The sequence below is a fragment of the Ranitomeya variabilis genome, chromosome 3 (assembly GCF_051348905.1).
Source record: "Ranitomeya variabilis isolate aRanVar5 chromosome 3, aRanVar5.hap1, whole genome shotgun sequence".
Lineage (NCBI taxonomy): Eukaryota > Metazoa > Chordata > Amphibia > Anura > Dendrobatidae > Ranitomeya > Ranitomeya variabilis.
Window position 1 is genome coordinate 402,607,895 of NC_135234.1, and position 20,484 is coordinate 402,628,378.

The window sequence follows — 20,484 nt, forward strand, 5'->3', positions numbered from 1 at the left end:
ACATAGTGCCTAAAGGTACCTTCACATTAAGCGACGCTGCAGCGATATCGACAATGATGCCGATCGCTGCAGCGTCGCTGTGTGGTTGCTGGAGAGCTGTCACACAGACAGCTCTCCAGCGACCAACGCTGCCGAAGTCCCCGGGTAACCAGGGTAAACATCGGGTTACTAAGCGCAGGGCCGCGCTTAGTAACCCGATGTTTACCCTGGTTACCATCGTAAATGTAAAGAAAAAAAAACCAGTACATACTCACATTCCGGTGTCACGTCCCTCACCGTCTGCTTCCCGCACTGACTGTGAGTGCCGGCCGTAAAGTAAAAGCAGAGCACAGCGGTGACATCACCGCTGTGCTCTGCTTTTACTTTACGGCCGGCACTCACAGTCAGTGCGGGAAGCAGACGGTGAGGGACGTGACACCGGAATGTGAGTATGTACTTGTTTTGTTTTTTTTTACTTTTACAATGGTAACCAGGGTAAATATTGGGTTACTAAGCGCGGCCCTGCGCTTAGTAACCCGATATTTACCCTGGTTACCATTGTAAAACATTGCTGGCATCGTTGCTTTTGCTGTCAAACACAACGATACATGCCGATCTGATGACCAAATAAAGTTCTGGACTTTCAGCAATGACCAGCGATATCACAGCAGGATCCAGATCGCTGCTATGTGTCAAACACAACGATATCGCTATCCAGGACGCTGCAACGTCACGGATCGCTATCGTTATCGTTGTTAAGTCGCTTAAGGTACCTTCACACGAAACGACATTATAACGATATCGCTAGCGATCCGTGACGTTGCAGCGTCCTCGCTAGCGATATCGTTTAGTTTGACACGCAGCAGCGATCAGGATCCTGCTGTGATGTCGCTGGTCGCTGAATAAAGTCCAGAACTTTATTTGGTCGTCCGATCGCTGTGTATCGTTGTGTTTGACACCAAAAGCAACGATACCAGCGATGTTTTACACTGGTAACCAGGGTAAACATCGGGTAACTAAGCGCGGGGCCGCGCTTAGTAACCCGATGTTTACCCTGGTTACTAGCGTAAAATGTAAAAAAAACAAACAGCACATACTCACATTGCGTCCCCTGCAGTCTGCTTCCTCCTCTGACTCAGCACCGCAAAGTGAAAGTGAAAGCAGCACAGCGGTGACGTCACCGCTCTGCTCTCACTGTACGGCGCTCAGTCAGTCAGGAAGTGGACGCAGGGGGACGTGAATGTAAGTATGTGCTGTTTGTTTTTTTTAGATTTTACGCTGGTAACCAGGGTAAACATCGGGTTACTAAGCGCGGCCCTGCGCTTAGTTACCCGATGTTTACCCTGGTTACCAGGGGACCTCGGCATCGTTGATCGCTGGAGAGCGGTCTGTGTGACAGCTCTCCAGCGACCAAACAGCGACGCTGCAGCGATCGACATCGTTGTCGCTATCGCTGCAGCGTCGCTTCGTGTGAAGGTACCTTTAGTGTGAAGGTACCTTAAGAACGATGGGCATCTACCCGATGCCTCAAACAAGGGGTTGCAGTAGTCTTATCCTGTCCTCCAGATTATCCCAGAAGGTGGAGATGCTGGGGTAATGTACCTTGCTATGCTCCTATCTTAAACCTTATCTGTTCCCTCTCCCACCAAGGAAGGTGTGAGGCTGAAGTGTATAGGATTAAACTAAGCAGGCAGACAAAGGTAGACAGACAAGAAATAAAACTACAATCATACAAATACACTCACAAAACAGAGTGGGAAACAGAGGAGGTATAGGAAGGGGAAACCAAATGTGAGAGGATAAAGAAAAACACGCAAACCAACTCCATGCCGCAATCTCCAGAAAAACTCTCCAACCACCAACTCCAAACACTGAACTTTCTCCTTCACCACCAAACCAGGAAGACTGGTAAACTGGTATAGGCAAACTGGAACTTTGCTTGAAGAGATATATTACCTTATTTGCCAGGTGAAAACAGCACTGAGAAGAGTTGCAAGAGGTTGGTCACTTGCTTGCTGGGAGGATGGTGTAGACAACAAACAGTAAGCTGGACTGAGCTTGAAAATAAGCTCGTGGAAATCAGGAGTAGCAAACTGTGGACAATGCTAATTAATAACCAAGCACATGGCATGTGCCTGAGCTGGCCATGAAGGGACTCAGTCAGCACGGAATGACTGTTGAAACCAAGTACAGGTGCTCGGTGCATCATGGCGTGGCCACATATATTAATGCACCTTCCCACCTGCTTGTTTTCCCTCTATCTCCACCCCCCCATCTTCCTTGATTGACAGCTCTGGCTACATAGAGCTAAAGAAGAGCAGAGATAGATGTAATCCAAGTAGGTTGGATGTTGTATTTAAATCATTGGCCCCTCCATGATGCACCATCATGCACATATCCTTGGCTGAACAGTCATTCTGTACTGTCAGAGTCCCTATAAAAGGCCTAGGGTGATGTCAAAGTAGTTTGCTGGGTTACTAGGCTACTGTAAAGAGAGACGGCCATAGTAGAAGGGAGCTTGGGAAGGGACTGAAGCCATTATAGGTGAATAAGATATATTTACTATTACATTTACTATTACATTCCAACCTGGGATTTTATGTAATTGAGGGGTATATTCATCAATGTGGTGAAACATGATAATAAAGAAAAATTACAAACCTTTTGATCTATGCAAAATTGTATCTGATGAAGTTAATCAACATTTTGTGTAAGAGAAAAGTGGGAAACTTTTATAAATGAAGCACACAGTGTATAACTTTCTGACTAATCCCAGTTTTTACCGACTCCACGGTCTTCAATTAAGTGTAATATAGGCACACTTAATTTCTTTCTTATGTTTGCAACTATTAGCTTGGCCTAGAGTCCAATGACTCAAAATGCAATGCAACAAAACATCCACGCATGTGTTAGAGCAAATTGGCTGTTAATATACATTTACAACAGAAAACTGGTGTTATTATCACAAACACACCCCACTCCCACTGAGCTGTAAAAGAAATAGAGCCTGCCTAAAATCTGTCTCCATACAGTCAGCCAGGTAATAAACACCTGTACTAGAGAGTCAGACAGCTGTTTTGTACAGTTCACCAGATGAAACATGAACATCACATAACTGTACCATAAAAACTGAACATAGAGTAGTAAAATACTAAATTATTGACTAGTCTAGTGAGCGGGTTATTTTACAGAATGATCACATGGGTTGCTAGTTTAAGAGCAACTTAAATTTGCAGATGTAGCTAACATCTACGTATAACCCTTTGGAATGTGCTGCTGGTATCTAAATAACAGAAAATAAAACAGATAAGTACAAGGAAAAGTGTCATATTAAAATTCCCACAGTTTATAGCAATTTGTGTTGGTATTTAGTCTTCAGAAAGCCATTAATCTACTGTATAAAGTCTCGGCTCACCACTGGGAATTTGGATTTTCCGTGCAAGACTGGAGCCAATTCAGATTGCTCACCCAGCTGATGGAAGTGATTCCAGTTATGGCAATATATTTAAAGATTACGATTTAAGCAGTTTGCAAATATTTTATGCAAAGTAGATGAAAGTGAGAGCCATACTATATTGTCTGATCTCCTTATAATTAATGAGCATCTGCTCTTTAAAGGAGACTGAACAAGACAGGTCTGATTTTCTTGCCTGTTCCCTATTATTTTCCCAAGAGATAAGTAGTGTCAGATTTGTCTGGCAGGTGCTCATGCCTCCTAGATCCATAACGATTAATATGCTTTTTAATAGGAAGATTGGCAGTATTAATTGCTTTAGCTATAAAAATCATGTGTGCAATTACCGTATCTGTATGTCCAGCTTAACAATGAAAAACTCCTATTTGCTTTGTCAGTGTTGCATGTTGACCTCTACCCATACATTTTCTATAATATTAGATATTTGATGAATTATATTGATTAAGTCATTCTCTTCTAGGCACTATGTAAGCAGTGGCATCCACAGTGCTCCCCTGTTTCAAGGTTTTCCCAATGCTGTAAGTCTTTCATGTTTCCAGTTAAATTATTATTTGATTGTTACTTATTAAAATGTTGTTATTTTAATGTCTACATTAGCCTATGTAGCGTCTGATGGCGCCTCCACATCGTTCCCCTCCTTCCACCATCAAAGGGTGTTATTGAAAGGGTTAAATTACTTTGGGCCACTGACCTCACAATGCAGACACACGGATAGTGATGTCCCACTTCTAATTCAGGTCATTCCAGCCTGGCCCTAATAGGTTCTGGGCATAAGAACTGGCATCAAGGTGGACAGAAAGTCAATTCTAACGATTTGAATAACTGTTTTTTTAAAGGGTTAACTTTCGGCCTGTCATGACTCTGGAGGGGCTGGTTATGGCTTCTTCCTGGACAGGTCTGAGTTAAATTAGTCCGTCTCTCTTTGGTTCTGGGGCCGCTATTTAATGCTGGTAGTTCCTGGGTTCCGAGTCGGTTATACTTCCGTCTACTCGGTCTGAGATAGCTGACCCAGGTTATTTATCTGTAATCGTTGTGCCTCTGTGCATGTGTGTCTTGCTGTGTATGACCCAGTTTGCCTCCTGACTACTGCCCCTGTTTTCTCCTTGGTACTTCTCTGTCTGTCCTGGCTTTCTGACCCCTTGGCTTGTCTCTGACTAAACCGCTGTTTTGCTCTTTGGTACCTCGCTCCCGTCTTGCTCCTGACCCTCAGCTTGTCCTTTGACTACGTCTCTGTCTTAGTACTCTGTGTCCTGCGTTTTTTGTAGACCCTCCATTCTCGTGCAGTAGCTCCACCCCCATCGTCCCTGCAGTGATCACATGACCTGCCTAGTTCAGGTCCTGTGTGCATTGCGTGCCTCATTCCTCCCTCTCCCTGCGCTCCCGCTTGCGCTCCCTTAGGCGGCATCTCTACGTCACCAGGCAGCGTCATTACAGGGCCACTGATATCACACAACCAATACATAGATTGTTATGCACCGTATCAAATTCAGGTCACTCCAGTTTGGCCCAAATAGGTTCTAGGTTTGAGAACTGGAATTAAAGCGAGCAAAGAGCAAGTTTTCCCAGATTTGAATAAGTACCATCTATACTCGAGTATAAGCCGACCCAAGTATAAGCCAAGGCATCTAATTTTGCCACAGAAAACTGGGTAAGCTTATTGACTCGAGTATAAGCCAGGTATGTATTGTCCCCTCATCCCTGTCCTGCTGTGCGTGGCTCCCCCCCGTCACTGTCCTGTTATGTGGCCCCCATCCTGTCCTGGTATGTGGCTCCCCCGTTTTGTCCTGGTATGTCTGGCTTTCCTGTCCTGTCCTGGCATGTGTGGCTCCCTCATTCTGTTCTGCTATGTGTGGCTCCCCGTCCTGTCCTGGTATGTGTGGCTTCCCCATTCTGTCCTGGTATGTGTGGGTCCCCCATCCTGTCCTGCTATGTGTGGCTCCCCCCATCCTGTCCTGGTATGCGTGGCTCCCCCTGTTGTATGCATGGCTCCCCCGGTCCCGCATGGCTCACTCCCCCGTCCCATCGTTGTATGCATGGCTAACCCCTCAGTCCTACTCACTCTCCTCGTGCCGTCACTGCATCTCTGTTATCCCAGCAGCTCTCCTGTTCTGAGTGGTCAAGTGGTACTGCTCATTAAGGTAATGAATATGTGCTCCACGCCTATGGGAGTGAAGATGCGTTCATATTCATTACCTTAATGAGCGGTACCACGTGACCGCTCAGCACAGGAAGAGCTGCTGGCGCCAGGACGGAGATGCAGCAGTGGCGCAAGGCGGGTGAGTATAATGTCTTCTGTTAGCCAGCTCCTGCTGCTGCTCCGCCGCTCCCCCCCATCCTCGCCGGCTTTATGGATAATGACTCATGTATAAGCCGAGGGGGGAATTTTCAGCACAAAAAAAGTGCTAAAAATCTCGGCTTATACGGTAACTGGTCTATTTAAGGTGTTAAAGACTTTGGGTCACTTTTCTCACATGACCATCACACAATCAGTGATACCCTGCATCCAATGTATGTCACTCCAACTAGACTAAATTGTTTCTGAGCATCAATTTTTCCCAGATTTGAAAAAGTAACTGGTGTTTTTCAGGAACAATTGCTATTTGCTCACTTTCATGCCAGTCCTGATACCCAAAACGTATTTGGGCAAGGCTAGAGTAAAATGAGTTTGATGCTTGGGCATCACTATCTGTGTAATGGTGGTGTGAGATTGGTGGCCCAAAGTAATTTAAGCCCTTACAAATAACAGTTACTTATTCAAATCGTAAAAATCAACTGCCCAGTTTAATGTCAGTTCTGATGCCCAGTACCAATGTGGCTGAAGTGACTTCACTCTGCTGTGGGACATCACTATCTATGTAATGGTGGTGTGACATCAGTGGCCCAAAGTCATTGAACCCCTTAAAACCACCAATTACTCAAATTGTTAAAATCAACTTTTTGGCCACTATGATGCCAGTTCTATTGCCCAGAACCCATTTAAGCCAGGCTGGAGTGACCTGAATTAGATGTGAGGCATCACTATCTGTATGTTTGTATTGTGAGATCAGTGGCTCAAAGTTATCTAACCCTTTCACTAACGCCCTTTGGTGCCCATTTTTGTGCCAGTTTTATATTTTTGTAGCTGCTTTTAAGTGTATTCACATCAGGGCACCTAAAATCATTCAGCATCGTCTGTTCAGGTCATAAAAATTGTAATGTAGTAGACATATGCAGATCAGACTGGAAGTGCACTAGAGGCATATTAATACACTTGGGAAAAAAACGTCCAATAAGTGGACAGTGGAATTATTGGCTCCTATATTTTAAAGGGTAACTCTGTTATAGAGAAAAATTAAAATCCATAAGACATCAATGGAAAGGGGACATTTCTCTCTCACACTGAACAAATGGGATTGGAAGTAAGAAATAACTAACAATTCAACCTCCATTGAAGTAGGACTCCATATTGCACATTTGAGATTAATTGTAGCTGGGGAAAAGAGAAACTAATTATAACTGAAGAAATGAGATTGACACTTCAACTTCCATTGAAGTAGGGGCCTCTTGCAGCGAACAGGTAATGACCACAGGAGATTTGCTCTGGGAAAAAGAAACTAAGACTGAGATTCATTTACGAGGCGGGAAAGTACACTTCCTAGGGATAGAGCTTTTTCTGATCAAAGCACACAGTTCTGAGATGCTTTGGAGCCAGTGGTCAGTAATAAATATTGTGGTTTCCATTGATGCGATATTTATGGGAGATATATTTTCAGTGTCGTAGTGAAGGGACGAACATAACGCATTTACTCACATCACCATAAGGCTGGAAAACCCCCTCCAACTGAATATTGTTCCAATGGATGGTGCCATCCATGCCTTGTTTCATCAGTTTAGATAGGTAAAATCATGATCAGAAACATGAAGACAATATCTTCCACCTGAGGACCCCAGGGACGAAGATATCCTGAAAGTTAGAGATCTCATAAAATTCTAACAGACCGAGCACATCCCACAACCAGCCCCCATATGAGCTTAACAACAGGAGGTATGTGGGCGTATACTTAATTTAATACAAATGAGAGTTTGGGTGTTTGTCATTGTTCATTCTGGAAGACATATTTTGTATTTTAATGTAATGCTATATATATATATTGTTCCCATTTTGTATCTTATTTGCATTTTTTTTTATAAACACTGACTACTTTTCTGGATTCAATATATAAAATGTGATAGCTCTGTTCCTCTTGCTCTATAAATCGCACCCCTGAATCCATACACTACCTGAAACGTGTGTCCAATTGGCTTGTAAAAATATTTGGTGCTGACATCTAGTGGTTCCTTTTATTTTATAATTGGTAATGACTAGGGTTGAGCGACCTTTAGTTTTTTAGGGTCGAGTCGGGTTTTGTGAAACCCGACTGTCTTAAAAGTCGAGTCGAGTGAAATCGGCCGACCACCGTGAAAAGTCGGGTTTCGGCCGAAACACGAAACCCAATGAAGGATTTTTTTTTTTTCTCTCTCTCTCTCTCTCTCTCCCCCTCTGTCCCAGCACAGAAAACTTCGTTTTGCACATTCCAAATCCCTACTGCGCACAAGCGATAACATGACGATAGGCGTTCACTCCCCTAAGACCTATGTCATCACTCTGCCTACGCTCATTCATTGGCTTTAAAAATGGCGCTAAATGCGTCATACGAAACGCGACTTTGGCGCCAAGATCGCGTACCGCATGGCCGACCCCGCACAGGGATCGGGTCGGGTTTCATGAGACGCCGACTTTGCCAAAAGTCGGCGACTTATGAAAATGAACGACCCGTTTCGCTCAACCCTAGTAATGACCGTTCTGGGGTATATATAGGAAGTTCCTTAGTATCTAGCCTAGTAGTGGAAGCAGTCACGGTCTCTTTCGTCATTCATCAGTCAATTGCTTAAAGTGAACCTGTCACCAGGTTTGACCGATATGAGTTACAGCCACCCAATTTCAGGGCTTATATACAGCATTCTATAATGCTGTATATAATCCTCCAATCCGACCTAAAAGAGAAGAAAAATAACTTTTATTATTATCACCTTGGCCCAGCACCTCCCATCTTCTTACGATCCCCGTTCTCCTGCTTGCTTCATGTGGATTTATTCAACATTAACGTTTCAGGGGTCTCATGCCCCCTTCATCAGGAAATACCACACAGAATATACAGGCATCACAGGTATAAATAGTTTTGCTAGGTTACAAAAAAAAAAAAAGACTCAACCCATCTATTGTATTTACTGCAAGAGGTCACTTGGAAACCGCATTATGTATTTATTACTATGGACGTAACTGCACTTTTCTCTAATATTGCACATGATGTTGGCACAAATTGTTTTTATCAATTTTTAAAATCTGATAATAGGCTTTCTTCGGCACAAAAGGATTTTATTATAAAAGGAATTGATTTTATACTGAAAAATAATTATTTTACTTTTGACAAATTATTTTATCAGCAAATCAAGGGGACCGCAATGGGCTCGAAGGTAGCGCCTACGTTTGCTAACCTTTTTATGGGGATTTTTTAATACATTTTTATTCTTAATGAGAATTGGTGTAAAAATATTATTTTATATAAGAGATTTATTGATGATTTATTTTTTATTTGGGATAACTCCACTAATAATATTGAAACTTTTATCCAGACAGAAAATTTTAATAGTTGGAATCTTTCTTTTACAGTAGTCCATAATAATTTTTCAATCAATTTTTTAGATGTCACCCTTTTTGTTAAAGAAGAAAAGATTTGTAGCAAAACATTTTTTTAAAAAGTAGATACCAATGGTTACATCCATTACAGCAGTGGACACTACAACAAATGGTTAAATAATATCCCCAGCAACCAATTTAACCGTATCAGAAAGAACTGTTCATTAGACACAGACTTCAAAGAACAGTCTAATGTTTTAAAGAAAAGATTTTGTGCCCAGAATTATCCTTCACATTTAATTAAAAACGCCTTAAAAAACTCTATTAAATTAAATCAGGGAACATTATTAGAGCAGAAAGAAAAAAGAGTAGCTAATAATAATTATGCAGTGAACTTCATAACACAATTCTCCACCGAACACAAGGAAATACGTAAAATTTTCCACAAGAATTGGCACATACTGCTAAATTATCCTATTTTAAATAGAATTCTTTCAAGAAACCCGGGGATCACATTTCGAAGAGCCCCCACAATTAAGGACTTAATAGCCCCTAGCCGCCTGAGATCCCATACAGGGGCCAATGGGTTTCTCACCAGTAATTCCACCAAAGGAATTTTTAAATGTGGCACAAAAAATTGCTTATGCTGTTCCAGCATAAATCATAAATCTGATTGTATAATCTCCTGCTCCACTAAAGAAAAATTTATGATTCCTTTTTTTCTGAATTGCAATTCTGACTTTGTAATATATGTTATTGAATGTCCCTGCGGTAAACAGTATGTGGGGAGAACTACACAGCCCCTACATCTCAGACTGAATTCCCATCCTCACAATATAAAAAAAGGCTTACTCACTCATGGTCTGTCCAGACATTATGCCCTGGTGCATAATAAGGACCTTAAACTATTAAAAATCAGTCCTATCGATCATGTACCTAAGCATGTACCTAATAGATCTATGAAATTAAATAGGAAAGAAGTATATTGGATCTACAAATTAGGTAGCCTAAAACCACAAGGCTTAAATGAAATCACTGAGGTTTTCATCTGAATAGTGCAATTTTTTTATTTTTTATTTTTTTATTTATTTATTTTTTTTGTATAGTATTATTTGTATATATATATGTATATGTATGTGTATATATATATATATATATATGTGTATGTGCGTACATATGTATGTATATGTATATATATATATATATATATATATATATATATATATATATGTTTAATGGAACTACCAAGGCTTTATCTGAATGTGCAGCTCTCCCCCCTTTTTTAGTGAATTTGATATCTCTATATTTATATTTTTATTTGTATAGTTATGATTGATTTTTTAATCCTTTGTGCTTTGAGCCATTTAAGATTTAAATATACATTTACATTTAGGATTAGCTTGGAGTCATTCATTGATATGTTTAGTTTTAATTTCTGCCTTTAATCCATGTAATTCCTTTTTTATATGTTTATATTTTTTACAAGAAAATTCTTCTTCCACTGCCCTGTATTGATTAAATTCATCATGTCTGCATAGTCTGACTTCAGACTGAATTCCCATCCTCACAATATAAAAAAAGGCTTACTCACTAATGGTCTGTCCAGACATTATGCCCTGGTGCATAATAAGGACCTTAAACTATTAAAAATCAGTCCTATCGATCATATACCTAAGCATGTACCTAATAGATCTATGAAATTAAATAGGAAAGAAGTATATTGGATCTACAAATTAGGTAGCCTAAAACCACAAGGCTTAAATGAAATAACTGAGGTTTTCATCTGAATAGTGCAATTTTTTTATTTTTTATTTTTTTATTTATTTTTTTTTGTATAGTATTATTTGTATATATATATATGTGTATGTGGTATATATATATGTATATGTATATATATATGTTTAGTGGAACTACCAAGGCTTTATCTGAATGTGCAGCTCTCCCCCCTTTTTTTAATGAATTTGATATCTCTTGTTGTGGATTCTGTTTGTGGGCTCCCTCTGGTGGTTATTGCTGGTACTGGGTGACTTTGGTGGGTTGCGGCCTTTGGTTTCCACCTGTCCATCAGAGGCTGGGTGTTTCCTATTTTACCTGGCCTTTCTGTCATTCCCTTGCCGGCTATCAATGTATTCAGATGTGCTCTGTTTGGTTCCTGCCTACCTGCTCCCAGATCTTTCAGGATAAGCTAAGTGCTGATTTTAAGTTGTTGGTTTTTTTGTCCAGCTTGCTTATTATGTCTCTATGCTAGCTGGTAGCTCTAGTGGACTGAGGTTCTCCCCATGTGCCATGAGTTGGCACATGGGTTCTTGTAATCTCAGGATGGTTTTTTGATTAGGGTTTTTTGCTGACCGCTCAGACCCCTTTTGTATCATTCTGCTTTCTAGTTTACAGCGGGCCTCAATTTGCTGAACCTATATATATCATCTCTATGTGTGTGCCTTCCTCTCATTTCACCGTCAATACATGTGGGGGGCAACTATACCTTTTGGGGTTCATTCCTCTGGAGGCAAGTGAGGTCTTTATTTTCTCTGCAGTACTAGTTAGCTCTTAGGCTGGTGCGTGGCGTCTAGAACCAACGTAGGCACGCTCCCTGGCTATCTCTAGTTGCGTTTGTCAGGCGTAGGGCAGCGGTCAGCCCAGGTTCCATCACCCTAGAGCTCGTCCGATATTTTGTATTACTTTGCTTGTCCCTTGCTATCCCTAGCCATTGGGATTCATGACAGTATAGCCGGCCCACAAAGTGTTAATTGTTTGGGCTGAAGCAGGAGAAAAAGAAGTGTTTAAGGGAAATTTTTTTTTTTTTTTTTTCCTTCAGAGTTTTGCTGCCTAGCCCTTAATTGCTGTCTAGCTGCTTCTTACCTCCTCTTAACCCTTGAATGGCTCTGATATTAGCTGTTTAACATGGATGTCCAGAGTTTGGCTTCCAGCCTGAGTAATCTCGCGGCAAAAGTTCAAAACATACAGGATTTTGTTGTTCACACTCCCATGTCTGAACCTAGAATTCCTATTCCAGAGTTCTTTTCTGGAGATAGATCTACCTTCCTGAATTTCAGGAACAATTGTAAATTGTTTCTTTCTTTAAAATCTCGCTCCTCTGGAGACCCTGCTCAACAGGTCAAGATTGTAATATCTTTCCTGCGAGGCGACCCTCAGAATTGGGCATTTGCATTGGCACCAGGGGATCCTGCATTGCTCAATGTGGATGCGTTTTTTCTGGCATTGGGATTGCTCTATGAGGAACCCAACCTGGAGATTCAGGCTGAAAAGGCTTTATTAGCCCTCTCTCAGGGGTATGATGAAGCGGAAATATATTGTCAAAAATTTCGGAAATGGTCGGTGCTTACTCAGTGGAATGAGTGCGCCCTGGCTGCAAACTTCAGAAATGGTCTTTCCGAGGCCATTAAGGATATTATGGTGGGGTTCCCTACGCCTACAGGTCTGAATGAGTCTATGGCTATGGCCATTCAGATTGATCGGCGTTTACGGGAGCTCAAACCCGTGCACCAGTTGGCGGTGTCTTTTGAACAGGCACCTGAGACTATGCAATGTGATAGAATTCAGTCCAGAAGTGAACGGCAAAATTATAGGCGGAAAAATGGATTGTGTTTTTATTGTGGTGATTCAGCTCATGTTATATCAGCATGCTCTAAACGCACAAAAAGGGTTGATAAATCTTTTGCCATTGGTACTCTGCAGCCTAAGTTCATTTTGTCTGTGACTCTGATTTTTTCACTGTCTTCCATTTCCGTCGATGCCTATGTGGATTCGGGCGCTGCCCTGAGTCTTATGGATTGGTCATTTGCTAAACGCTGCGGTTTTAGTCTGGAACCTCTGGAAGTTCCTATTCCTCTGAAGGGAATTGACTCTACACCATTGGCTATGAATAAACCGCAGTATTGGACACAAGTGACCCTGCGCATGACTCCCGTTCATCAGGAGGTGATTCGCTTCCTTGTACTGTATAATTTACATGATGTACTAGTGCTTGGTCTGCCATGGTTACAAACTCATAATCCTGTCCTGGACTGGAAAACAATGTCTGTGTTAAGCTGGGGATGTCAGGGGGTTCATGATTATGCACCTCCGATTTCAATCGCTTCATCTACTCCTTCTGAGATCCCTGCGTTTTTGTCTGACTATAGGGATGTTTTTGAGGAGCCTGAGCTCAATTCGCTCCCTCCGCATAGAGATTGTGACTGTGCTATAGAATTGATTCCTGGCAGTAAGTTCCCTAAGGGTCGTTTATTTAATCTGTCACTGCCAGAGCATACTGCTATGCGGAATTATATTAAGGAGTCTTTGGAAAAGGGACATATTCGTCCATCTTCGTCCCCTCTGGGAGCAGGTTTTTTTTTCGTGGCAAAAAAAGATGGTTCCCTGAGGCCTTGTATAGATTATCGCCTTCTGAATAAGATTACAGTCAAGTATCAGTATCCATTGCCATTATTGACTGATTTGTTTGCTCGCATTAAGGGGGCTAGGTGGTTCACTAAGATAGATCTTCGCGGTGCGTATAATCTGGTGCGGATAAAACAGGGTGATGAGTGGAAAACCGCATTTAATACGCCTGAGGGCCATTTTGAGTATTTGGTAATGCCTTTTGGACTCTCCAATGCTCCGTCAGTCTTTCAGTCCTTTATGCACAATATTTTCCGTGAATATCTGGATAAGTTTATGATTGTGTATTTAGATGATATTTTGGTGTTTTCTGATGACTGGGAGTCTCATGTTCTACAGGTCAGGAAGGTGTTTCAGGTTCTGCGGGCCAATTCTCTGTTTGTGAAGGGCTCAAAGTGTCTCTTCGGAGTCCAGAAGATTTCTTTTTTGGGGTACATTTTTTCTCCTTCTACTATTGAGATGGATCCTGTCAAGGTTCAGGCGATTTGTGACTGGACACAACCTACATCTGTTAAGAGCCTTCAGAAGTTCTTGGGGTTTGCTAATTTTTATCGTCGGTTCATTGCTAATTTTTCCAGTATTGTTAAACCTTTGACTGATTTGACTAAAAAGGGTGCTGATGTTGCTGATTGGTCTCCTGCGGCCGTGGAGGCCTTTCAGGAACTTAAGCGCCGGTTTTCTTCTGCTCCTGTGTTGTGTCAACCAGATGTTTCACTTCCTTTTCAGGTTGAGGTTGCTTCCGAGATTGGAGCGGGGGCGGTTTTGTCACAGAGAAGTTCTAATGGCTCGGTGATGAAGCCATGTGCATTCTTCTCTAGAAAATTCTCGCCCGCCGAGCGCAATTATGATGTGGGTAATCGGGAGCTTTTGGCCATGAAGTGGGCATTTGAGGAGTGGCGTCATTGGCTTGAGGGTGCTAAACATCGTGTGGTGGTCTTGACTGATCACAAGAATCTCATTTACCTTGAGTCTGCCAGGCGTTTGAATCCTAGACAGGCTCGTTGGTCGTTGTTTTTTTCTCGTTTCAATTTCGTGGTTTCATACCTGCCAGGTTCAAAGAATGTGAAGGCAGATGCTCTTTCCAGGAGTTTTGTGCCTGACTCTCCTGGAGACTCTGGGCCTACTGGTATCCTTAGGGATGGGGTAATATTGTCCGCCGTATCCCCAGATTTGCGACGTGCATTGCAGGAGTTTCAGGTGGATAAACCGGATCGTTGTCCACCAGAAAGACTGTTTGTTCCGGATGATTGGACCAGTAGAGTCATCTCCGAGGTCCATTCTTCTGTGTTGGCTGGTCATCCTGGAATATTTGGTACTAGAGACTTGGTGGCCAGGTCTTTTTGGTGGCCTTCCTTGTCTAGGGATGTGCGTACCTTTGTGCAGTCTTGTGAAGTGTGTGCTCGAGCTAAGCCTTGCTGTTCTCGGGCCAGTGGGTTGTTGTTATCCTTGCCCATCCCGAAGAGGCCTTGGATGCACATTTCCATGGATTTTATTTCTGATCTCCCGGTTTCACAGAAAATGTCCGTTATCTGGGTTGTGTGTGACCGCTTTTCTAAGATGGTTCATTTGGTGCCCTTGCCTAAGTTGCCTTCCTCCTCTGAGTTGGTCCCTTTATTTTTTCAGAACGTGGTTCGTTTGCATGGGATTCCGGAGAATATCGTTTCTGACAGGGGATCCCAGTTTGTGTCTAGATTTTGGCGGACGTTTTGTGCCAAGATGGGCATTGATTTGTCTTTCTCGTCTGCATTCCATCCTCAGACGAATGGCCAGACGGAGCGAACTAATCAGACCTTGGAAACTTATTTTAGGTGTTTTGTTTCTGCTGATCAAGATGACTGGGTTGCTTTTTTGCCACTGGCCGAATTTGCTCTTAATAATCGGGCTAGTTCTGCCACGTTGGTCTCTCCTTTTTTTTGTAATTCGGGGTTTCATCCTCGTTTTTCCTCTGGTCAGGTGGAGTCTTCGGATTGTCCTGGAGTGGACGTGGTGGTGGACAGGCTGCATCAGATTTGGAACCAGGTGGTGGACAATTTGAAGTTATCTCAGGAGAAGACTCAGCAGTTTGCTAATCGCCGTCGCCGCGTGGGTCCCCGACTTCTTGTTGGGGATTTGGTGTGGTTGTCTTCTCGTTTTGTCCCTATGAAGGTCTCTTCTCCTAAGTTCAAGCCTCGGTTCATCGGTCCTTATAGGATCTCGGAGATTCTTAACCCTGTATCTTTTCGTTTGGATCTCCCAGCATCGTTTGCTATTCATAATGTGTTCCATCGGTCGTTGTTGCGGAGGTATGAGGTGCCCGTTGTTCCTTCGGTTGAGCCTCCTGCTCCGGTGCTGGTGGAGGGAGAATTGGAGTATGTTGTTGAGAAGATCTTGGATTCTCGTGTTTCCAGACGCAAACTCCAGTATTTGGTTAAGTGGAAGGGTTATGGTCAGGAGGATAATTCCTGGGTGGTCGCCTCCGATGTTCATGCGACTGATTTGGTCCGCGCCTTCCATAGAGCTCACCCTGATCGCCCTGGGGGTTCTCGTGAGGGTTCGGTGACCCCTCCTCAAGGGGGGGGTACTGTTGTGGATTCTGTTTGTGGGCTCCCTCTGGTGGTTATTGCTGGTACTGGGTGACTTTGGTGGGTTGCGGCCTTTGGTTTCCACCTGTCCATCAGAGGCTGGGTGTTTCCTATTTTACCTGGCCTTTCTGTCATTCCCTTGCCGGCTATCAATGTATTCAGATGTGCTCTGTTTGGTTCCTGCCTACCTGCTCCCAGATCTTTCAGGATAAGCTAAGTGCTGATTTTCAGTTGTTGTTTTTTTTGTCCAGCTTGCTTATTATGTCTCTATGCTAGCTGGTAGCTCTAGTGGACTGAGGTTCTCCCCATGTGCCATGAGTTGGCACATGGGTTCTTGTAATCTCAGGATGGTTTTTTGATTAGGGTTTTTTGCTGACCGCTCAGACCCCTTTTGTATCGTTCTGCTTTCTAGTTTACAGCGGGCCTCAATTTGCTGAACCTATATATATCATCTCTATGTGTGTGCCTTCCTCTCATTTCACTGTCAATACATGTGGGGGGCAACTATACCTTTTGGGGTTCATTCCTCTGGAGGCAAGTGAGGTCTTTATTTTCTCTGCAGTACTAGTTAGCTCTTAGGCTGGTGCGTGGCGTCTAGAACCAACGTAGGCACGCTCCCTGGCTATCTCTAGTTGCGTTTGTCAGGCGTAGGGCAGCGGTCAGCCCAGGTTCCATCACCCTAGAGCTCGTCCGATATTTTGTATTACTTTGCTTGTCCCTTGCTATCCCTAGCCATTGGGATTCATGACAATCTCTATATTTATATTTTTATTTGTATAGTTATGATTGATTTTTTAATCCTTTGTGCTTTGAGCCATTTAAGATTTAAATATACATTTACATTTAGGATTAGCTTGGAGTCATTCATTGATATGTTTAGTTTTAATTTCTGCCTTTAATCCATGTAATTCCTTTTTTACCGTATTTTTCGGACTGTAAGACGCACCGGACTATAAGGCGCACCCAGGTTTTAGAGGTGGAAAATAGGGAAAAAAATATTTGAAGCAAAAAAAATGTGGTAAAATATTTAATAACATAAATAACATACTATTATATGTGGTGTTATTATATATAATAGTATGTTATTATGTTGGAAGCTGCGGGACCAGTGTGGTGTCTGTGAAGTACGATATGAAGACGCTGGAGGGTGAGTATAAGGGCTCATTTCCACATGCGAGGCACACGTCCGTATCTCGCATGTGGAAACCAAGCTCTGGCGCCGGCACTTTGGAGCGGAGCTGTGCAGCTCCATGTGTTCCTATGCGGCCGCACGCTCCGCTCTGGAGTGCCGGCTCCACAGCTTGGTTTCCACATGCGAGATACGGACATGTGCCTCGCGTGTGGAAATGAGCCCTAAGAATGGGGGCACAGGGCTTATAGTGAAAGCACCACTCCAGCACTGCAAAATAACACTGGAATGCTGCTTTAAAATCCCATGGGAGAACTATAACTCCCAGCATGTCCTGCAGATCCTATGACATGCTGGGAGTTATAGTTCACCAAAGGAGTGGCAGAGTGCTTTATTGTGTTTTGTAAAGACTGACCTCTTAGTTGTGGCAGCCAGCCACACTGTTGTGAGGTAAAAGCTGGAGCATCCCATGGCTGCACACACAGAGCCCTCCCTGTTGTTGTTGCCTTTCCACAGCGCAGGACATAAGAGGAAGCTGCAGATTCTAGGTGGGAGTCTGAAGGACCTGTGATGATGTCAGAAGAAGGAGGGCTCTGAGCTGCCATGTGATGCTCCAGCCCGCCCACTTGTGACATCACACAGGTCCTCCCTGTGCACCAGACAGCTCAGCGTCCAGCACAGGCAGGTATGCAGCGATCTCCTGGCCCCTGCTGCTGCCTCCTCCCCCGGACACACAGATTCTCCCCGGAATCAGTGCTGGGGAAACTGTGTGTCGCTGCTTAAGTGCAGCATTCATTTGCTGCTCCCGGCTCACCGTTCAGCTGATCGGTGGGCGGGGAGCCGCTAATAAATATTCACTGCACTTAATCAGCGGGGCCATGTGGTTTCCCCAGCAGCTGATTCCGGGCAGCGGGGACATCCTGAAGTGGGATAACAGTGCGATCCCACTCGCTGCTGCCCCCCTCCCCACATGCTACATCCGTACTATAAGACGCACCCACACTTTCCTCCCAAATTTGGAGGAAAAAAAGTGCGTCTTATAGTCCGAAAAATACGGTATATGTTTATATTTTTTACAAGAAAATTCTTCTTCCACTGCCCTGTATTGATCAAATTCATCATGTCTGCATAGTCTGCGCCTGCCTGGGAGAGGAGCGCTTTCACTCTTTTAAGGTACCTTCACACTAAACAACTTTCCAACGAGAACGACAACGATCCGTGACGTTGCAGCGTCCTGGATAGCGATCTCGTTGAGTTGACACGCAGCAGCGATCTGGATCCCGCTGTTATATCGCTGGTCGGAGCTAGAAGTCCAGAACTTTATTTGGTCGCTAGATCGGCGTGTATCGTCATGTTTGACAGCAAAAGCAACGATTTCAGCAATGTTTTTACATGGAGCGTGAACGATAAATGAGTCGCCGTTACGTCACTGGATCGCTCCTGCATCGTTCTGGAGCTGCTGTGTTTGACGTCTCTACAGTGACCTAACAGCGATGCTCCAGCGATCTAGTTTAGGTCGGATCGTTGTCTATATCGCTGGAGCGTCGCTTAGTGTAACGGTACCTTTAATCCACACAAATTGCCTCCATTACAACTGTGTCCTGAACAATGGTTTATTTACTCTTGGGATCAAATCCTGGGAGATAGTGCTGATTGTGGCAACTTCACAGGGTGTAATGACCCCTCCCAACAGGAGTAAAGGCTGAGTCACACATAACGATATCGTTAACGATATCGTTGCAACGTCACGCTTTTGGTGACGTAGCAACGATCCCGCTAACGATCTGGTTATGTGTGACAGCGACCAATGATCAGGCCCCTGCTGGGAGATCGTTGGTCGTTGGGGAATGATCAGGACCATTTTTTGGTCGCTGATCACCCGCTGTCATCTCTGGATCGGCGTGTGTGACGCCGATCCAGCGATGTGTTCACTTGTAACCAGGGTAAATATCGGGTTACTAAGAGCAGGGCTTAGTAACCCGATATTTACCCTGGTTACCATTGTAAAAGTTAAAAAAAAAACAGTACATACTCACATTCTGATGTCTGTCACATCCCCCGGCGTCCATAGGGTTAAAACTGCTTTCGGCAGGAGCGCTGCTTATGCACGCGCTCCGGCGAGAGCTTCCCTGCACTGACTGTGTCAGCGCTGGCCGTAAAGCAGAGCACAGCTGTTACTGCCGGCGCTGACACATTCAGTGCAGGGAAGCTCTCGGCAGCAGCGCGTGCATTAGCAGCGCTCTTGCCGAAAGCAGTTTTAACCCTGTGGACGCCGGCGGGGGACGTGACAGACATCAGAATGTGAGTATGTAGTGTTTTGTTTTTTTTTTACTTTTACAATGGTAACCAGGGTAAATATCGGGTTACTAAGCGCGGCCCTGCACTTAGTAACCTGATGTTTACCCTGGTTACCCGGGTGCTACAGGGGGACTTCGGCATTGTTGAAGACAGTTTCAACGATGCCGAAGTCGTTCCCCTGATCGTTGGTCGCTGGAGAGAGCTGTCTGTGTGACAGCTCCCCAGCGACCACACAACGACTTACCAACGATCACGGCCAGGTCGTATCGCTGGTCGTGATCGTTGGTAAGTCGTTTAGTGTAACGGTACCTTAACTCACTCTTCCTTTAAGGTATGTGCACACGTCAGGATTTCTTGCAGAAATTTTCCTGACAAAAAAACAGAAATTTCTGCCAGAAATCCGCATGCGTTTTTTTCGCGTTTTTTGACACGTTTTTGATGCGTTTTTTGTGCGTTTTTTCCCAGATGCATAGAAATGCAGAAAAAACGCAAAATTAATGAACATGCTCATTTTTTTACCGCGATGCATTTTTTCGCGGAAAAAAACGCATCCATGTGCACAAAACATGCAGAATGCATTCTAAATGATAGAATGCATAATGCATGCATTTTTAATGAGTTTTTATAGCGTTTTTATCGCGAAAAAATGCGAAAAAACCTGAACGTGTGCACATGGCCTCACTCGGCTGTTCTTTTGTGATCACTGAGTGCTGTGTATTCATTCATACATATGATATCTATCATTGGTCCTTGGACAGGTGAAGTGTTCCTTTCACTTTGTTTCTGCGCTCACCTTGAGCGCTGGTTCGCTGCTTAAATTGTTACTCTTATGTACGTGACGCAATTTTAAACTCACTAATTATAATTTTCGTAATTTTAGATCACCCCAAACCACCAGAAATTAATCTTCATATATATATTTATATTTTTTAATGTAAAATAATAAAACATGATTTTATTCCACATTCAATGTAAAGATTCCAATGGA

The 20,484-nt window shown here is 43.4% G+C and overlaps 1 protein-coding gene across 1 annotated transcript in view; it reads left to right on the forward strand.

Annotated features, from left to right (window-relative positions):
* LOC143818269 (uncharacterized) overlaps positions 1–20,484 on the forward strand; it is a 233,134-nt gene that overhangs the window by 88,817 nt on the left and 123,833 nt on the right. The window contains exon 5 of the mRNA XM_077299626.1: positions 3,915–3,972. Within this exon, the coding sequence (XP_077155741.1) occupies positions 3,915–3,972 (58 nt within the window). The remainder of the gene's footprint in view (positions 1–3,914; positions 3,973–20,484) is intronic.